Genomic DNA, 20,377 nt, shown 5'->3' with positions numbered 1-20,377 from the left:
AACAAAATGTACACTTTGTGAAAGAAAATAATGAATGGACATAAGGACCTCCTTTTTGGGTAACAGGTGAATAATTGTAGTAAATAAATTCCCAGAATTCTTGAAAAGATCAAGCTGAGATCCTCCTATTAGGGGAGAGAGAGAGTGAATATCTTCATCCCACAACCAGCAAGGACCATAGGGGCACCACTGATGACATTTTAACAGTCCATAATTGGTGTGTCTAGGGCATTTAAACTTGGCAGAGCCCATCCTTCTCCAAGCTTGATCAATGGACAATTTAGAGTAGCCAATTAGCCTAACCTGCATGTCTTTGGACTGTGGGGGAAACCGGAGCACCCGGAGGAAACCCACGCAGACATGAGGAGAACATGCAAACTCCACACAAAAAGCCCCCTGTCAGACACTGGGCCCAAACCCAGAACCTTCTTGCTGTGAGGCGACAGTGCTAACCGCTACATCACCGTACTGGCTACATCACCGTACTGCCTGAGAGAGAATGCATTCTGTTTTAATCACTCGTCCATGTCCTTCCATAGCAAAAGCATGTAAAGAGTTAGTGATGTCATAAACCTCTTATGAGATGACATAATTTGCAATGAAGTAAATGAGAACCCCAGGCTTCCATAACCACCTCATTAAGCCCGCTGTAATCCTTCTGAGAATTAAGTTATATTATGTCCACAATCCTCTAAGGTTGGAAAGTTGAATATTTGGTCATCGGACCCTGCCAAGAATTCACCTCGGTTATTGAGGTGAATTTATTTGTACTGAATTACAAATAAAACAAAACTCCATATGTTCAGTGGATTTAGTAATGAACACACAGAGACAAACCATCACTACTCAAAGATAGGTAATTAGTATTTCCATAAACTACACTGGAAAGATAATAAAAATAAAGTTACATTGGATACAATTGTTTAAAGGAGCAATTTCTGATTTGACTGGTAGTCCATCTTTGTCAGCTGAGAAGTTATTTTCCAGCTTCTTACCAACCATCAATAACTGTTTGAGATTTATAGAATTGCATTACTGCTGTATTATTTTATTTAAAACAACATTGTCTGCAATGTAGCATTTGTAACAGTAATTCAGAAGCTGTTTCCTTTCTGCCAGCATATACCAGCTGGCAAAGATGGTCTACCAGCCTGAACAGCTCAGCCTGTGTTTAGGCAGCTGGTAGCTGGTCAGACTAAGCTGGATTTTTTTCAATAGGGTAATGACATTCAAGAGCTGATTAAATTAAGATTATTAAAGGCCTAACACATTTAACAAATACAGAAACAATCTCCTTACTACTCCTGGAGGAGACAAATCAACAGAGGTTATATATACAACCCCAATTCCAAAAATGTTGAGATGCTGTGTAAACTGTAAATAAAAACAGAATGTGATCATTTGCAAATCACGGAAACCTGATATTTAATTGAAAATAGTACAGAGACAACATATCAGATGCTGAAACTGGGAAATTTTATTGTTTTTTGAAAAATATATAATCATTTTGAATTTGATATCAGCAACACATTTCAGAAAAGTTGGGACGGGGCAACAAAAGACTGAAAAAGTAGTATAATGCTAAAAAAAAAACAAGTTTGGTTAATTGGCAACAGGTCAGTAACACGATTGGGTATAAAAAGAGCAGCCCAGAGAGGCGGAGTCTCTCAGAAGTAAAAATGAGGAGGGGTTCACCACTCTGTGAAAGACTGCGTGGGCAAACAGTGCAACAATTTAAGAATAACGTTCCTCAATGTAAAACTGCAAAGAATTTGGGGGTCACATCATCTATGGTACATAATATCATTAAAAGATTCAGAGAATCTGGAGAAATCTCTGTATGCAAGAGACAAGGCTGAAAACTAACACTGGATGCCTGTGATCTTCAGGCCCTCAGGTGACACTGCATTAAAAGCAGACGTGTCTGTAATGGAAATCACTGTATGGGCTCAGTCAGGAACACTTCAGAAAACCATCGTCTGTGAAAAGAGTTCATTACTGCATCCACAAATGCAAGTTAAAACCAGGTATAAACAATATCCAGAAACACCACCACTTTCTCTGGGCCCGAGGTCTTTTACGATGGACTGAGGCGAAGTGGAAAATTGTCTCGAGGTCTGATGAATCAAAAGTAGAAATTCGTTTTAGAAATCATGGACACCACGTCCTCCAGGCTAAAGAGGAGAGGGACCATCCGGCTTGTTATCAGTGCGCAGTTCAAAAGCCGGCATCTGTGATGGTATGAGGGTGCATTAGTGCACGACACTAAACTGGCCTCCCATTTAAAACATTTGGCGCATTATGAAGCGCAAAATACGACAAAGGAGACCCCAAACTGTTGAGCAACTGAAATTGTATATCATGCAAGAATGGAACAGCATTTCTCTTTCAAAACGACAGCAATTGGTCTCCTCAGTTCCCAAACGTTTACAGAATGTTGTTAAAAGTAGAGGTGATGCAACACAGTGGTAGACATGCCCCGTCCCAACTTTTCTGAAACGTGTTTCTGACACCAAATTCAAAATGAGCATATATTTTTCAAAAAACAATAAAATTTCTCAGTTTCAACATTTGATATGTTGTCTTTGTACTATTTTCAGTGAAATTTGCAATGATTTGCAAATTATCACATTCTGCTTTTATTTACACTTTACACAGCGTCCCAACTTTTTTGGAATTGGGGTTGTATTTTTTTATTTTTTTTTTATTTTTTCTCGTGGATGAACTGAGGTAAGAAAGAAGTTAGTCATTAATATAATTAATCTATTTCACTGGAAATGAAATCATAGAAAACCATTAGCAAACTTGTATTTTAGCACCACCATATCGTTTTGTCTGTCAGTTTCTATGAATCTTAAAGTAACTGTCTAACATCAAACATGAGCTTTTGACATTTGATGTTGGTTATATTGGCCTATCTGACACAACTGGCAAAATGTTGTCATAAGTTGATGTGTAACTTGATAAATAATACCAGAAATGAATCATAATCTGCAGTTGGCTTAAAACTGATTATAATTTTTTTATGGACACATTCCTTCGAAAACCCTCACAGAAATCCTGTCAGCTTAGCTCACATTGGCTACCCAGTTACATCTTGTATAACAGTAGAGTGAGTCAAGTTTCTTGCTTGTGCTGCTAGAGCAATTAACTGTTTACTATGCTCCAACTTCAGTCTGTTTTATTTCTGTTGTAGTATCCTTTATTTTAGTATCATTTCTCTTGAATTTCAACCCCAGTTCTGTCAAACAGGCATCATTAAACGAGGGATGGTTCATTTAATATTAATTAACTCAAAATGATAAGCTTCCCAACGTCAACGTCAGGCAGGAATTAGCTGTTTGAAAGAGTTCTCACTAAAATGGTGTGATTTGAAGATGGTCGAAGAGAAATAAAACACAAAACTCACTGTGCCTTTCTCTAGTGCATTTTCACAGTAAAAGTCATGCAGACAAATCCTGGTCAAAATGTTTAATCGCAGTTTTAATTAACAAAAGAGAACATCCATCCATCATCTGTAGCAGCTTATCCTGTTCTACAGGGTCGCAGGCAAGCTGGAGCCTATCCCAGCTGACTACAGGCGAAAGGCGGGGTACACCCTGGACAAGTCATCACAGGGCTGACACATAGACACAGACAACCATTCACACTCACGGTCAATTTAGAGCCACCAGTTAGCCTAACCTGCATGTCTTTGGACTGTGGGGGAAACCGGAGCACCCGGAGGAAACCCACGCGGACAACATGCAAACTCCACACAGAAAGGCCCTCGCCGGCCACTGGGCTCGAACCCAGGACCTTCTTGCTGTGAGGCGACAGTGCTAACCACTACACCACCGTGCCACCGAAAGAGAATGTTAAATGTTCAAATACATTATAATTCACTTTTGGTTTTGTTTTTCCAACAAACCACACTAGCTTTTATTGCAATCCAGTGAAGAATTTGGATAAAATGCTCTAATAATTAAATATAAAGTCTACCAAACATATCAGTGTACAGTGTGCAGACTGATGTGGACCGGAGTAAAAGCAATATTCTGGAGTAGATGTTAAAAGATACATACAATCATTTAAACTTTTTAATTTAACAAAGAAGCAAAAGAACAGAATGAGAGAGAGAGAGTGAGAGAGTGAAATAATCTCTTTTCCCCCCTCACAGGACTAGACCCGAAGTGTATTTTGATTCAAGCAAGATGGGGCCATTCCAAGAATACAAGGTTTGGGGGTTCTTTTTCTTACCCACGGTGATAAATATAACTTTTCTATCTATTCAATCTCAAAATTAGATTTAAGTATCTGATCATTGTTATCAAAGTCAGTTGCTTGGTCACTGTTCCCCGATTTGCTCAAGGTGAAGAAGTCATTTGGAAAGGACAGCACTCGTAGCCGCATCCCCCGTCTCGTGCGGCAACCTTTGTGTCCTAAGGATTCGCAGATTTCTGAGTTTCCATTGTCTGAGGATGAAAGCAAAGACTGTGACATCAGCAGAAACCAGAACAGAACCATCAGTCGTAACAGCTTCTCATCAGGTACGCTGGATATATCCTGAAGACAGACCCTGTTGCATTTAAGAGCATTACTTTGTCCTGAGGTGTAAACACTGAATAGTTGTATTCGGAAAAGCATCATGCTTTAAATTTTGCTTGCAGCGCTGACGTGTGCTTCCCTGGTTTCAGATGACACTGGATGTCCAAGCAGTCAGTGTCCATCTCCAGCTAAAATCAGATCTGGCTCAGACAACAGCTCTCTGGGGTCACCCATACCAGTAAAGAGCAAGGCCAAGGTCAAGAGGGTCAGAGTCAATGTGGGGGCTGAGTGTAATGGCATTATACCGAAGCACAAGAGGGACAAGCAACAATCTTCTATTCTGCACAGAGGTGAGTGAATATTTGCTGAGACTTAGCTGATGTTGTCTCCGAGCAGAAACAAGGCAGACTTGGGTAGGTGTGAAAATTTTGCTGCATAGTGTGGTCCAGAGACAAAGAAGACATGCTCTTAATTTGGGTACAACATCTCATCACTAATCCTGTAAAAATGCTAACCAAGTTAAAATTTGGACTCCTAGTTTTATGCACTCACCTGCCAATTTAATAAGAACACCCGTACTCACACAGTTATCCAATCAGTAAATTATATGTCCACAGAAGAATGCAGAAAATCATGCAGCGTCAGGTTAAGAGCTTCAGCTAATATTCACATCAATCATCAAAATGTGGGAAAATGTGATCTCAATGATTTCTTTGAGGATTGGTGACAGATGGGCTGGACGGAGTATTTCAGAAGTACCATAGAATGATGTGGAGGAAAAGCATCCAGTGAGCAGCAGTTATGCAGGTGGAAATGCAAATAAGAAAGGGCAGAGGAGAACGGATAGACTGGGTCAAGCTAATAGAAAGTCTTCTTCTTCTTCAGTGTTTTGCCTGATGGCAGGTCCACTCTGACGGCTTCTGTCATTCAAGGTTCTAGGGAAGAATTACAGTAGTGGTTTCCCGTTGCCTTCTACTGGATTATTATAGAGGTTTTCTCCTCTCAACCATTCACACACACATTCACACCTATGGACAATTTAGAGTAGCCAGTTAACTTAACCGCATGTCTTTGAACTGTGGGGGAAGCCAGAGCACCCAGAGGAAACCCACACAGACATGGTGAGAACATGCAAACTCCACACAGAAAGGTCCCCATCGGCCACTGGGCTCAAACCCAGAACCTTCTTACTCTGAAGAGACAGTGCTAACCACTACACCACCGTGCCGCCCAATAGAAAGTCTTTATAACCGTGGTGGGTAGAGAAGCATCTTAGACATCAAATCTTAAAGTGGATGGGCTCCAACAGCAGAAGAACATTTCAGGTTCCACTCCTGTCAGCCAAGAACAGGCACCAATGAAGAATCTGAAGGAACAATGGGCACAAGCTCACTGAAACTTGGCAGTTGAAGATTTGAAAAAGAACAGATGATATTTTTAACACTTTAAAAGTTTGTTCATCCAAGAGCAGATGCAGACCAAATGATCCCTACAGGCATGGTTTATGCAATTGTGGCTAGTGATGGATGAATATATGACTGATCTATTTGCTAAGTACTGCATTCCTCCTTCTGCTGCTTCTTCTTCTTCTTTTACTGCATTCTGACTGCATTATTTCTAGCTGTTGTATCAAATCTACTATTTTGTAATATATCAAAATATTGATGTTTCATTGATGTCCAAATCTTGATCTGAGTACAGTGGTGCTTGAAAGTTTGTGAACCTTTTAGAATTTTCTATATTTCTGCATAAATATGACCTAAAACATCATCAGAGTTTCACACAAGTCCTAAAAGTAGATAAAGAGAACCCAGTTAAACAAATGAGACCAAAATATTATACTTGGTCATTTATTTATTGAGGAAAATGATCCAATATTACATATCTGTGAGTGGCAAAAGTATGCGAACCTCTAGGATTAGCAGTTAATTTGAAGGTGAAATTAGAGTCAGGTGTTTTCAATCAATGGGATGACAATCAGGTGTGAGTGGGCACCCTGTTTTATTTAAAGAACAGGGATCTATCAAAGTCTGATCTTCACAACACATGTTTGTGGAAGTGCATCATGGCACAAACAAAGGAGATTTCTGAGGACCTCAGAGAAAGTGTTGTTGATGCTCATCAGGCTGGAAAAGGTTACAAAACCATCTCTAAAGAGTTTGGACTCCACCAATCCACAGTCAGACAGATTGTGTACAAATGGAGGAAATTCAAGGTCATTGTTACCCTCCCCAGGAGTGGTCGACCAACAAAGATCACTCCAAGAGCAAGGTGTGTAATAGTCGGCGAGGTCACAAAGGACCCCAGGGTAACTTCTAAGCAACTGAAGGCCTCTCTCACATTGGCTAATGTTAATGTTCATGAGCCCACCATCAGGAGAACACTGAACAACAATGATGTGCATGGCAGGGTTGCAAGGAGAAAGCCACTGCTCTCCAAAAAGAACATTGTTGCTCACCTGCAGTTTGCTAAAGATCACGTGGACAAGCCAGAACGCTATTGGAAAAATGTTTTGTGGATGGATGAGACCAAAATAGAACTTTTTGGTTTAAATGAGAAGTATGTTTGGAGAAAGGAAAGCACTGCATTCCAGCATAAGAACCTTATCCCATCTGTGAAACATGGTGGTGGTAGTATCATGGTTTGGGCCTGTTTTGCTGCATCTGGGCCAGGACGGCTTGCCATCATTGATGAAACAATGAATTCTGAATTATACCAGCAAATTCTAAAGGAAAATTTTAGGACATCTGTCCATGAACCGAATCTCAAGAGAAGGTGGGTCGTGCAGCAAGACAATGACCCTAAGCACACAAGTCGCTCTACCAAAGAATGATTAAAGAAGAATAAAGTTAATGTTTTGGAATGGCCAAGTCAAAGTCCTGACCTTAATCCAATCGAAATGTTGTGGAAGGACCTGAAGTGAGCAGTTCATGTGAGGAAACCCACCAACATCCCAGAGTTGAAGCTGTTCTGTACGGAGGAATGGGCTAAAATTCCTCCAAGCCAGTGTGCAGGACTGATCAACAGTTACTGGAAATGTTTAGTTGCAGTTATTGCTGCACAAGGGGGTCACACCAGATACTGAAAGCAAAGGTTTGCATATTTTTGCCACTCACAGATATGTAATATTGGATCATTTTCATCAGTAAATAAATGACCAAGTATAATATTTTTGTCTCATCTGTTTAACTGAGTTCTCTTTATCTACTTTTAGGACTTGTGTGAAATTCTGATGATGTTTTAGGTCAGGGGTTTTCAAAGTGTGGGAGAGTCAGCCCCCCTCGGAGAGCAAATAAACAATAGCGCCCCCCTTACAATTTTTGTTGTTGCTATACTTAATGTTCCATTCGTATTTAAAAAAAATGGTTGTTTTACACATTATTTTTTTCTTTTTCACATTTTAAACATCTGTGCTTTTTAAAACATCTTGTTTTACACATTTTAAACATCTCATAGCATAGTTAGCTAGCATCTCTTGGCAGACAACACACTGTGGCAGTGGAGCATCTTCAGATCCAGTCCATGAAAATCCAAACTTTAAATAATTGTGGTCATACTTCCTTCTTTTTCCAGTCCCCCAGGATTCCGCGGGCCATTTTTGTGATTGTTGCGGGCTAAAATGTCTGCTGTTGCGGGGGGTTTTCCAAAAAAATTGCGATGAAAGTTGCGGTGTTTAGGTTTTTGTTGCGATTACATTGCGGGAGGAAGTGAAAGTTGCGAGAAATTGTTGCGATTTTCTCTTTTTGTGATTAAAATTGAGTGATATGTTAAACATTAAGTTATTACTGAAAAACTATTGATTAAAAAACAAAGACACTGAGAAATGGTCCTATAAACAACTTTACTAATATAAAAGATTACCAGGACTACAAAAATGCAGAAAAATAGGCTTTACTTATCCAAATGCACCTGTTGGTTCAAAAGTTAAAGTGCAGAGAACCTCACAGCACAACATGAAGTTACCTTAAAATATAATATAAATGCCTCAGCTTTCATGTAAGAAAAAAAAACTATTAATACTAGTACCGTGTGCAGGCAGTCTCTCCTGAAGACTAAATTAAACAATAATTATAAACTAATAAAATAAATGTCTCAGGCTTCATAGAAGGAAAAAAAACAATTTGAACAGAATCTCACAGTATGATGCTGAAGCTGCCTAAACAATGGAAAATAAAATACCATTTTGGCAAAAATGTTGGCATCCATTAATTTCTTGTATTAAGTAAAAAAATAAAGTGCACACAGTCCTTCACTGTAAACATAACACACTTTCAGTAACAGAATTTAAGCCGACATAAACACTGACTCGCACATCATGCAATGTTGCCAGATACTGCTGACGTTTTCCAGTCCAAAATATGTTCAAAACCCGCCAAAATGCACTTGAAACCTCCAATCTGGCAACACTGTGCGCATGCTGCTTCTCTTGAACACAGACATCCGGAAGTAAGGCGGAAGGTAGTTTGTCGATGTCACCTCAAGACGACGCCAACGATTGGTCAAATTTGCGGGAAAGTTGCGGTGATTGGATATAATTTCAGCACCGCCCTGAATTCGTGGGGATTGGTTGAATTTGCGCTGAAGTTGCAAATCGCAACATCCTGGAGGCTCTGTTTTTTTTTTTGCTTGGCCGTCTCCTCACTCCCTGTAGCTTTAGGTACTAAAAATCGATCCATTTTGTCTCTCACATTGCGCCCCCCCTGAAGAACTCTGGCGCCCCCAGGGGGGGCGCGCCCCACACTTTGAAAAGCCCTGTTTTAGGTCATATTTATGCAGAAATATAGAAAATTCTGAAGGGTTCACAAACTTTCAAGCACCACTGTATTACTTGCTCAGTCAAACAATATAACCTTGGAAATGATTATTATTATCATTGATAAGGCAGTTCTTGTGATTCAGCTGTACTATGATTGAGAAACGACAATGATAGATGAGTGCAGAAACTCCTGTAGTTCAAGTAACATGATTTTCATCTACTAAATACATTACCTGTTTTTTGTTTGTTTGTTTGTTTGTTTGTTTGTTTTTATTCTTGCACATTGTCTAACTGACAAATCATAAAATCATTCACACAGCCATGTCAAAGTTCATCTATTGGTACCGTTCATGCATTCATGAATCTCAAAGATATATTCTTTTTTGGTGTGTAACTGGAGGTGAGTAATGTTTGATACTAAACTCTGCTTTGAAGCATATGTTTTTTTTGTTGTTATTTTTTATTGTTGGGATTTTTTTTTAAAAAGTGTACCGGTACTGGTCATGCTTACAACATTAATCGTGCTTTATGTATTACTTATAGACAAAAGACGCACACTTTCAGTCAAAAAAACACTGTAAAAGCACTTTTGTGAACAATTTTATTCCATGAATTACCCACGGGGGCGGGCGGCACGGTGGTGTAGTGGTTAGTGCTGTCGCCTCACAGCAAGAAGGTCCTGGGTTCGAGCCCCGTGGCCGGCGAGGGCCTTTCTGTGTGGAGTTTGCATGTTCTCCCCATGTCCGCGTGGGTTTCCTCCGGGTGTTCCGGTTTCCCCCACAGTCTAAAGACATGCAGGTTAGGTTAACTGGTGACTCTAAATTGACCGTAGGTGTGAATGTGAGTGTGAATGGTTGTCTGTGTCTATGTGTCAGCCCTGTGATGACCTGGCGACTTGTCCAGGGTGTACCCCGCCTTTCGCCCGTAGTCAGCTGGGATAGGCTCCAGCTTGCCTGCGACCCTGTAGAACAGGATAAAGCGGCTAGAGATAATGAGATGAGATGAGACGAGATGAGACCCGCGGGGGCAGACCAATGGGGAGCAGCCATTGCCAGCTGGAAGTGATGTACAGTCATTGATTCTGGGTTATCGGGTGCGAGTAAACAAGCAGTGTTCTGTGGGTCGAGATTTGAGGTGAAAGGAGGTGTTAAAGAAGCAAAATGTGGCTAGCAACTTTGAAGAAATGGATGTTAATGGTAATGTATTTGAGCCAGAGAGGGAGGAGGCTTGTGAGGACAATGAGTCATCACATTCTAGTGATTCGGAGGAGGAAATTGCCGCAAGAGATGTGCGTGACGTTAGATCCAAAACAGCTACCACTCCATGGTGTCGATGCAGGCAGTGCTCTGTCATGAGAATTGACATGAAGTCCTACTGTTGTCAAGAACACGAACTCATCGCAGACCGCTTTGACAGCTGCATTACGTCCACCCCGAATCTGCATGAGTATGTTCTTCATAAACCGTCCCTGGAAATGGCCTTCATTTACGGCATGATCCACAGGTACCTTTGGGGACCAGCACCTGAAGGGGAGCTGAAGAACAGGCAAGTTCCCAGTCAAGGAACTTCAGAACACATTGAATAAATATAGATCTAATACTTGTAATAGAGCTTTATTTTATGGCACATATCTATTATTTCATGGCATTATGTGCAAGTAGATTTGCAATCGGACAAAACAACGACTGTGCGTCACTACCAGTGCTAGAACAGCCCGTGAAGGAGGCAACATGTCACTGACCATGCCTGACTGACGGAGCAGTGACTTAAAACTGGCACATACTTGACAAGCGCTTATGACGAACGTTATATGACAGAACCACTGATATCATTCGTGATCATTTGAAATAGCTAGTTATTAAAATTAAACCACTTATGTCACTACCAGGTGGTAAAAGGCTAAAGTGACTACTACAGCGCACTTTTCTGTGGTTTGCAAGCTGGGTCCTGAAAAAAACTTCAACATGTACAGAAATTCTTCATATTCCACTCACTTTTATACTCCCAAGCCTCCACTGGTATTCTGTTGGCCTCCGTATCAATTATAAAATTCTAAATTGCTTACAAGGAATATCATTTAATTATCTATGTAAACACATTCAAGTCATTTTCTTAAATATTAAAATCTCATCTCATCTCATTATCTCTAGCCGCTTTATCCTGTTCTACAGGGTCGCAGGCAAGCTGGAGCCCATCCCAGCTGACTATGGGTGAAAGGCGGGGTACACCCTGGACAAGTCGCCAGGTCATCACAGGGCTGACACATAGACACAGACAACCATTCACACCTACGGTCAATTTAGAGCCACCAATTAGCCTAACCTGCATGCCTTTGGACTGTGGGGGAAACCGGAGCACCTGGAGGAAACCCACGCAGACATGGGGAGAACATGGAAACTCCACACAGAAAGGCCCTCGGCAGCCGCTGGGCTTGAACCCAGGATGTTCTTGCTGTGAGGCGACAGTGCTAACCACTACACCACCCCTTATAAGATCATTTGTTTACTTATTTTCAGTAACTGATTTATCCTGATCAGTGTCACAGTGGATCCAGACCCTGTCCCATGAGCACCGGGTATGAAGCAGGGGGACACCTTAGATGGGTCACTGGTCCCTTGCACATATCCACATCCTCACTCACACACAGTGGCAACTTACAGGAGCCAGTCCACCTGCTGGCATGTTTTTGGGGGTCAGAAAAAAAGCAGGGGTGGCATGGTGGTGTAGTGGTTAGCGCTGTCGCCTCACAGCAAGAAGGTCCGGGTTCAAGCCCCGTGGCCGGCGAGGGCCTTTCTGTGCGGAGTTTGCATGTTTTCCCCGTGTCTGCATGGGTTTCCTCCGGGTGCTCCGGTTTCCCCCACAGTCCAAAGACATGCAGGTTAGGTTAACTGGTGACTCTAAATTGACCATAGGTGCGAATGGTTGTCTGTGTCTATGTGTCAGCCCTGTGATGACCTGGCGACTTGTCCAGGGTGTACCCCGCCTTTCGCCTGTAGTCAGCTGGGATAGGCTCCAGCTTGCCTGCGACCCTGTAGAACAGGATAAAGCAGCTAGAGATAATGAGGATGAGAAAAAAAGCAGAGAAACCCAGAGTAACCCACACAAACATGGAGAGCATGTGCAAAAATTCGTTCTCACAGAGACAAGGAACGGGGCGGCACAGTGGTGTAGTGGTTAGCGCTGTCGCCTCACAGCAAGAAGGTCCTGGGTTCGAGCCCCGGGGCCGGCGAGGGCCTTTCTGTGTGGAGTTTGCATGTTCTCCCCGTGTCTGCGTGGGTTTCCTCCGGCTGCTCCGGTTTCCCCCACAGTCCAAAGACATGCAGGTTAGGTTAACTGGTGACTCTAAATTGAGCGTAGGTGTGAATGTGAGTGTGAATGGTTGTCTGTGTCTATGTGTCAGCCCTGTGATGGCCTGGCGACTTGTCCAGGGTGTACCCCGCCTTTCGCCCGTAGTCAGCTGGGATAGGCTCCAGCTTGCCTGCGACCCTCTAGAAGGATAAAGCGGCTAGAGATAATGAGATGAGATGAGATGAGATGAGAGACAAGGAACCTGAGCTCTGAATCAAACCCTGGGGCTGTGAAATGGCAATTCTACCCACTACACCACTATATCACTCACTAGATAAGATGATCATTAAGAAAAACTGTTAATGATTTCTTGTATCATCATTTTGCTGTATTTATTAATGATACATCATTCTAAATTAAAATAAAATACATAGTATTAATCTGGTCATATGAATTGTTTGGTCTTACAGCTAAGCTCCCTAGCTATCTTACCAGTCACGAATAATGTTACTATTGTTATTTTGAACCTGAAAAGACTGAAAGCTTTATTTTATTTGCAGGCCTGCCAAACCACAATGAGCCAGGGCTTGTTTACTTGATTATGCATACAGAGTGATTGCTGATTGGTGGGTCAGTTGGGCTGCAGCTGGCCAATCAGTGTAATCACAAGTGGTTAACTTCTCCCATTAGCTCAACGAAGCAATGAAGAAAATCAAAATCACTAACAGCACTGAAAGATTGCTAGGTTTAGCAGTTTGTTTTGTTCTCTCACCCACGTTTAAAGTGCACGTATGATGGTTTTGTCAAAAGGAAGGAGGTGTTTCTCAGGTAGGATTAGGTATTGTGAAATGGTTTTCTCCCACAAGTACTTTATTTTTTTTCTATGGCATGTTACCATATGTCCTCTTACTAGGGTTTTGTATTGTCTAGGGTACTTTGTTACTTTTTATCTAGAGTTTTGTCAAGGGAATGATTCTACATGGAGTACAAAATTATACCCTGTTCTGTGTTAAAATACTGTGAACTAAGTGATAATGGAGGAAAAAGGGAGCCTACAGCTGCTGAGGATCAAACCTTGTATTCTTCAGTCTGGTCTTATGGATGCTGAACATTTTATGCAGATTAAAATGGCATAATGTTCAAGAAAACATATATTTGGTTGAGCTTGAATATTGAATGGCCTTTTTCCTAGTGTATACATCTTGTGTGTTCCAGGCTCTTGGGGTCTCTGGTATGGTAGTATGGAAGCAGATATAGGGTGTTTTTTGTATGGGCTTTGTTTGTTTTTGTTTTTTTTAATATTGGGACATGTGGCCCATGCTCCTGTTTTGCAGGCAGTGAGGCTGACTTCAGCTCCTCCAGCAGCACTGGAAGCTTCAAGAGCCGTGGAACTACAGCGAGCAACTCCACAGGGAAAAAGAACTGCCTTTCACGCAGGTGAAGTATAGTACCTCAAAAGTTTGGTATCAAGTTATCCATTAATTATATAAATGAGACTATGCAACTTTTGCCTGTCCTGATATCAATAGTAAGACTGTTGGCCTTCCATCTGCAATGGGATAGATGGATATTGTGTGTTTTCCATGAAATTGAGTCATACTGAGCTGTTAGCCAACGAGGTGCTGAGTTGGCTATAAGCCATGTATGCTGAGATTTGAGTGGAATAACCATTGGATCCACATTCACTGGCTTGAGAAACTGAGCATTTTTGTTTTTTTGCAAACTTGATAAATTAACTTGCATAAAATGTCTGACAATTATTTCTGCTTGGAATGTAAGTGAACCAGTGAAGTGACTAGCTATTTATTTATTTATTTTGGGGGGGGGGTAGATTTTATTTCGTGCTCTGTTAGTTCAGCAGTATGCTCTGCCCCCCCCCCCCCCCTTGGTGGTTGGCAAACTTTTTTTTTTTTTTAAAAGGTGCCTTACCACCACCAATTGGGTTGGAGTGTGGAACAGAAGGTACTGGGGGGACCTATATCTTTTCAGCTAGTTTGGTTCCTTTTAAATACTTGATGGTGGCTTTTGTTGTGCTCTGCCATTTTTGTTTTTCTCTACTCGTGGTATATGAGCTGATTATCCTAGTAGTAGAGTAGCCAATTGGAGTGTGTGATTGCTCATATCCAGTGAATGGGGTTTTGTTTTTGTTTTTTTATATATAAATGCATGCATACACACAGGTAGTCGTCGACTTGTGGCCGTCTGGTTATGACTGGCAAGTGTTTCCTAGCTGAGCGTATGACTGTTTCTGCCCCAACTCTCGACAGCGCCTCTCGCCGCGTACGACAGTTTCCGCTCCAGGCACATGTGCAGTCTCTCTCGCGCAGTCCATCATACAGTTTCCGACCCAGCTCCTGGTTTATGAAACAAGCAAATGCTCCCGCCAGCCTGAGCGCTGCAACAGCTGATGACGTAGACGACCCACAGCCAAGCACCAGTGATGCCAGCGGTCACTAAATTTTGTATTTTGCTATGTTTTACATTTGTATCTTGGTATGTTTCAAACTAAAATGTTTTCTATTTCACACCTATGTTTCGTATCTTTTGTTTTGCACATATCAAACAAATTGTACTGTACGCAGTGTTTGACTTAAACCAAATAATGAGCCAAGGTAATGAAATGAGTGCTGATAAAATGACTTCAAGATGATTACAATATCATTACACATCACAATATACTTGCGTTCATTTAACATAGGCTGACTTACGACCAGATCAGTTTACGACCAGTCAGTCGTAACCAAATGCAGTTGTAAGTTGACAACTACCTATAGGGTGTTTTTTTTTTTTTTTTTTTTTTTTTTTTTTAATTCTACTTGGAGGGGGTGAATCATAGAAAAACCTCACCAAAAATTATTCATTATAAATTTTATGTTCATTTAGAATGGCTTTCATATCCATTTAATTGATCGAGCTGTTTTACTATGTCTGAAGATTTCTCCATTTTCCAAGTCCCATCTTACAGCTGTAATGTAATAACCAGTAATCAGAGCTGTTGTCTTTGCTCTTTAGTCGTGTGCTGCACATCAGAAACCAGCCTGTGTTTAAGCCTCCAGGAAGCCCTGCTGCTCCCTGTGATGCAGAACTGTATGCCCCCTACAAAACACCCCCAAAAAAATCCCTTTCATCATGTACCAACAACTCTTCTAGCCCCACTGTCAGGTAGGACATTGGGATACAGACCTCCTGATTATGGGAACAAAGGAATAATTTTTCAGCATGTTTTTATTAGGCAATCGGATTATCTTCTTGCTCTGTGTAAATGACTCAATACAGCTAGTTATATTTTCGTTCTGCTGAAGTTTAAATGGATTCACTAAATTGTTGCCCACAACATGAACCACTGCAGAGGTTTATTCAAAGTCCTCTTATGGTAGAGCCTGGCAGCCTGAATAATTAATGTTAGTACTTCAAAGGCTTTCCTGCATCTCATGTTTGTGCATTTTTATTCTAGTTTGATGTTAGTAGTTCAGGTCATTGCATTGTACTGCAGTGGTGTCCATGTCTTAACAGATGGCATATTTCAGAACACCAATATGTATGGTGTTTTTATATTAATGGTCTTGTGTGTTTCGGTTGCATTGATTTAGTAATGAGTGGAACACTGCAGCATGTCTTGTTCATTCTTTCTGGTGTTATTTATAGCAGAGATGCAGAGGTTACTTCAAAGCATAACTGTGAGCTGCTTCTCCAGTCTCAGCACTACCACTTAGGGCTGTGCTCATCCCTTACGACTGTAACTTTATGCTTATTCTGGTACCTTAAGGCTGGGGGTTTAGGCTCCTCCCCCTTCTCCCCAGAGGGTGTGCACCATGCATTTTTGTGATGAAATTAATGGAGCAGCTGAATTATTTCAGAACCAGTGTACTCTGTGCTGTTATTGCTCAGCTGTGTATGTTTGCTCTGTATCCATATTGCACAATTACAACAACTAATGACTCAAACTGAATTTGTTATAGAAGAACCACTCCAGGGAGCTACCATTCATGTGGTGACAATCATGGCATCAGACCTCCCAATCCAGAGCAATACCTGACCCCTCTACAGCAAAAAGAGGTGACAATCCGGCATCTGAAGACCCAGCTCAGTGAGTCTAAGCAAACAATTTCTGATCGGTAAGCCCCAGTGACCTATCATTTGCATATTGTCTTCAGCCAAATACAAATCACAAAATCAGCATAAAGGTAGTGTTTTTTAAAATTGCCTGTCCATCAGGGAGTCTGAAATTCAGGAGTTGAAGTCCCAGCTGGGCCGGATGCGTGAGGACTGGATCGAGGAAGAGTGTCACCGTGTGGAGGCTCAGCTGGCTCTCAAGGAGGCACGTAAGGAGATAAAACAGCTACGGCAAGTAGTTGAAACCATGAAGAACAGTCTGATGGAGAAGGATAAGGGCATTCAAAAGTACTTCATTGATATCAACATCCAGAACAGGAAGCTGGAATCCTTATTGCATAGCATGGAACTGGCGCAAAGCGGTGCCAACCTGCAGGATGAGCCCACGCTGGACTTCATATGTGACTCACCAGAAAAACCCTCTGAAGGGAAGCAGAAAGAAGAGCTTCAGGTTGAGGATCAGGAAAAGGGAGCAGACAGTGGGCTGCATAGTAATGAGATCGCCAACCAGAGTGATGTGCTGGAGCAGGTTCTCATGTCCACAGCTGTGGACTACAGCCAAGATGGTAGTGCCATGAACCAGCCAGGGCTGTCCACTCTGACACTGAGTGCTGCTGAGGACACGGTGATGAGCTCAAAAGATCAAATCTACAGTCAAACCACTGCTGATGAGAAACATGCTTCTGGTGAAAAGGCAGTCCAAACAGATGAGATCTTCTATAACCCTGATCTCCAAGCCCTGCTTTTACATCTGCTGAAGCTTCAAAACACTGGGGTGTCAAGTATTCTCCAAAAGTCACCCAAAGCAAAGGAATCCAACTTGCCTCAAGCAGAGGAACCAATAGAGTTGTCTCCAGCCCAGAATCCCAACCTGATTGAGGGGATGGACCACATTCCTGATAATTCTGCACTTTCTACATTTCTAATTCCACAGGACCCTGGTGGTTCAACCCAAAGTTCAGAACCTGAAGCAGATCCCAGGTTCATGGAAAAGCTGGATGTTGGCATGAAGGATACTTGCAGCAGTGCTAGTACAGCTGTGGTGGGGAAAAGCCACTGGAGCAACAGCTTCTTGGTTGATCTGGTTGGTGTGGCAGCACCTGTTATGCCTACAGTGGCCTGGCTGTACTCTCAGCACCATGCAGTTGATGGGGCACCAGTGTACAGCATTGCGGCTTTAATCCGTGGCTGTTGCATCATGGGATTGCACTCTCTTCGCCTTGTCACCTATGGGCCACATGTGTAATGGTCTTTCACCTTCAAGCACGGCTAACTAGAGCACTTGATTTAAATAGTTCGTATCTGTATATCATTACACTTTATTTTCAGTTCTGCCACTTTGCACTGTATATAGTTGCCATAATTTTAAGTTAATTTGAATTGATTTTCTTTTATTTCTCAAGTTGAATTGCTCATTGCCCTGATGTGATTGTCTGGGTAGATGATCATGTTATTGTGCTGTCCATTTCTTGTGTGAAGGAATGGTGTTGGCAGTAGTGTTCATTTTCAAAGGAGTAACCCCCCACAGCCAAAGCTTGTTCAGCATTTTTGTGAATGTCTCCAGCAGCGGAGAATTTTTAGTTTTGTGACCTTGCTGACTCCTAAGTCAATGCAACAGTACATATGACCCTTTTGTGCCGAGCAATGTGCAATATTCATTTGTATTAGATGTTATATTTATTAAAGCATGACTTACCCCATTCATATTTGTACTGGTTCTTTCAGATCTCAGCTAGAGCAGAAAGGTTTTAAGAGAAATACAGGTAATGTAGTTCTATACAAAAATAAGAATTTCCTGTTTCCCCCTACCTCCCAAATGCATGCATGTAAGTGGGCTGGCTATAGTAAACTCTCTCTATAGGTGTGAGCTGGGTGGGGTTATGGTACCTTGCAATGGACTGGCATCCTATCAAGTGTAAATTCTGACCTTGCTCAGTATTCCTAAGAGAGACTGTAGATCCACTGTGACCATTTTAGGAAAAGGTGCTTGTTACCTCACCTGTGATGGAGTAAACAAGGCAAGGTATTGTAATTGGTGCCTGTTAACTGTCTAGATCAGGGGTCTTCAATCCTATCCGCAAAGGGCCGGTGTAGCTGTAGGCTTTCATTACAGCCAAATTGGAGGCTCACTTGATTGTTGACTGGAGACGAGGGTGAAATGATTAAACAAGTGAAATCAGGTGTAGCTCCTGCTTGGTTGGAATGAAAGCCTGCAGCCACACTGGCCCTTTGTGGATAGGACTGAAGACCCCTGGTCTAGATGGTTGCACGGATTGACTGACTGACTTCAAATTTTCAGGGTAGGTGGGTAATGGTCTGTAGAGTACCTGATTAAATTTTGGGGTTGGTCTGGTCAAGGTCACTGGAAAGATCAACCTTTCAGTCAAAATAACATTTTCCATTATAACTCATGGTTGCCTATAGACATGTTTTACTATTGTGAGCATACAGGAACTCCCATTTGGCACCATGAGCTTTTGACCTTGAAAGACTCAAGGTCACAGATTTTCAGAGGGCTGTAACTTGGTAGACAGATATTTACCATTATCAACTTATAGGAAGTGCCATATAGGCTTTCATTTGGCACCATGACCTTTCGACCTTGAGTGACTGAAATGTCAAGGTCATGGATTTTCATAGGACTATAACCTGACTGCTGCTGATTGAGAAATATTACCATTATCAACATTTATAGGTGTAAAATAAGTGCTGCTGGGCGAGGTTTGTTTTGCCTGGCAACATGTGTTTGAATGAATGGGTGAGAGGGAGGGGGAAGCAGCTCCAGTGGTAGAATTATAGCTAATCCCAAGTATGTACTGCACTGGAAATGTAAATTAATGGTCTCTTGTTAATGAAAAATTTCATTATAGGCACTCTACAAAAAAAAAACAGACAGCTACACTTGCATCTCCCAGAAACCTATATAGTACCTCTCTGAAAAAATGTAAATCTAAAACTCTCTAGCCTGTCTCTCTTCCTGAATCCCTCACTTGTTCCCTTTTCCTTGTGACTGCATCTCATACAAAAACCTCTTCTACTTTTATAAACCTTTAAACTTGAAGGGAATGTCCCTTGGGTAAAGCTGACAGCAGAAACACATTAACAATATTTAATCCTGCTCCTGTTAACTCTCATCCAGAGACAAAGCAAACGTTTTACATAAAGGTATCTTTTCATAGATGTTGGATGCAATCCTACAATATCAAAAACAAGCAACTGGCTCAGCCGGTTATTTGGACAATCTTATACAAGAATGACGTAGGCTGCCAGATGGGGCATAACTGTTGTGTAACCTGGATTTCATCTTCAGCGAGCACTAAAATGTAAGCTAGGGGGAAAAAAAAAAGGTCCCAATCAGACTGAGAGAGCTGTAAAGTGACATCAACTGTTTGTCCATGCAGTCAGGTTTAAATGGTAAGCCAAAATCTGACAATAGTGATAGTGTGAGCAAGTAAAGCTCCAATTTTTAGCTGAAGGCAAAAATAATAGACTAAGAAGGGAACTTTTTTTTTTGTATGCTCAGTCCATAAAACAAAGCAGATAGCTACACTGGAAGTGTCCCAAAATGTATGCATGTGTGAAATTTGGGAACAAATAATCCACTGTGTGACGGTTTTGGAAAACAGCTGTTATGGTGGTGTAGCAGAGTTCCTGAGTCACAGCTCCAGCATCCCTGGTTTGATCCTGAGCTTG

At 41.7% G+C, this 20,377-nt stretch overlaps 1 protein-coding gene across 1 annotated transcript; it reads left to right on the top strand.

Annotated features, from left to right (window-relative positions):
- The first annotated feature begins 4,193 nt into the window (after positions 1-4,193).
- On the top strand, positions 4,194-17,930 carry sybu (syntabulin (syntaxin-interacting)). Its single transcript, XM_060920665.1, has 7 exons — positions 4,194-4,217; positions 4,352-4,529; positions 4,677-4,877; positions 13,906-14,008; positions 15,584-15,733; positions 16,531-16,686; positions 16,787-17,930. The coding sequence occupies exons 1-7, from the start codon at positions 4,194-4,196 to the stop codon at positions 17,928-17,930; spliced, it is 1,956 nt and encodes a 651-aa protein (XP_060776648.1).
- Positions 17,931-20,377: the final 2,447 nt, after the last annotated feature.

The sequence above is a fragment of the Neoarius graeffei genome, chromosome 5 (genome assembly GCF_027579695.1).
Source record: "Neoarius graeffei isolate fNeoGra1 chromosome 5, fNeoGra1.pri, whole genome shotgun sequence".
Taxonomy (NCBI): domain Eukaryota; kingdom Metazoa; phylum Chordata; class Actinopteri; order Siluriformes; family Ariidae; genus Neoarius; species Neoarius graeffei.
Note: the sequence above shows the minus strand (reverse complement) of the source record. Positions and strands in the feature narration are given on the sequence as shown.

What these genes read in the sequence shown, in the direction of transcription:
- sybu (XM_060920665.1), top strand. Translation starts at nt 4,194, where the DNA reads ATGGGGCCATTCCAAGAATACAAG. An exon ending in GGCCATTCCAAGAATACAAG is followed by an intron (nt 4,218 to 4,351) that starts GTTTGGGGGTTC and finishes GATTTGCTCAAG; the next exon opens with GTGAAGAAGTCATTTGGAAA. An exon ending in AAGCAAACAATTTCTGATCG is followed by an intron (nt 16,687 to 16,786) that starts GTAAGCCCCAGT and finishes CCTGTCCATCAG; the next exon opens with GGAGTCTGAAATTCAGGAGT.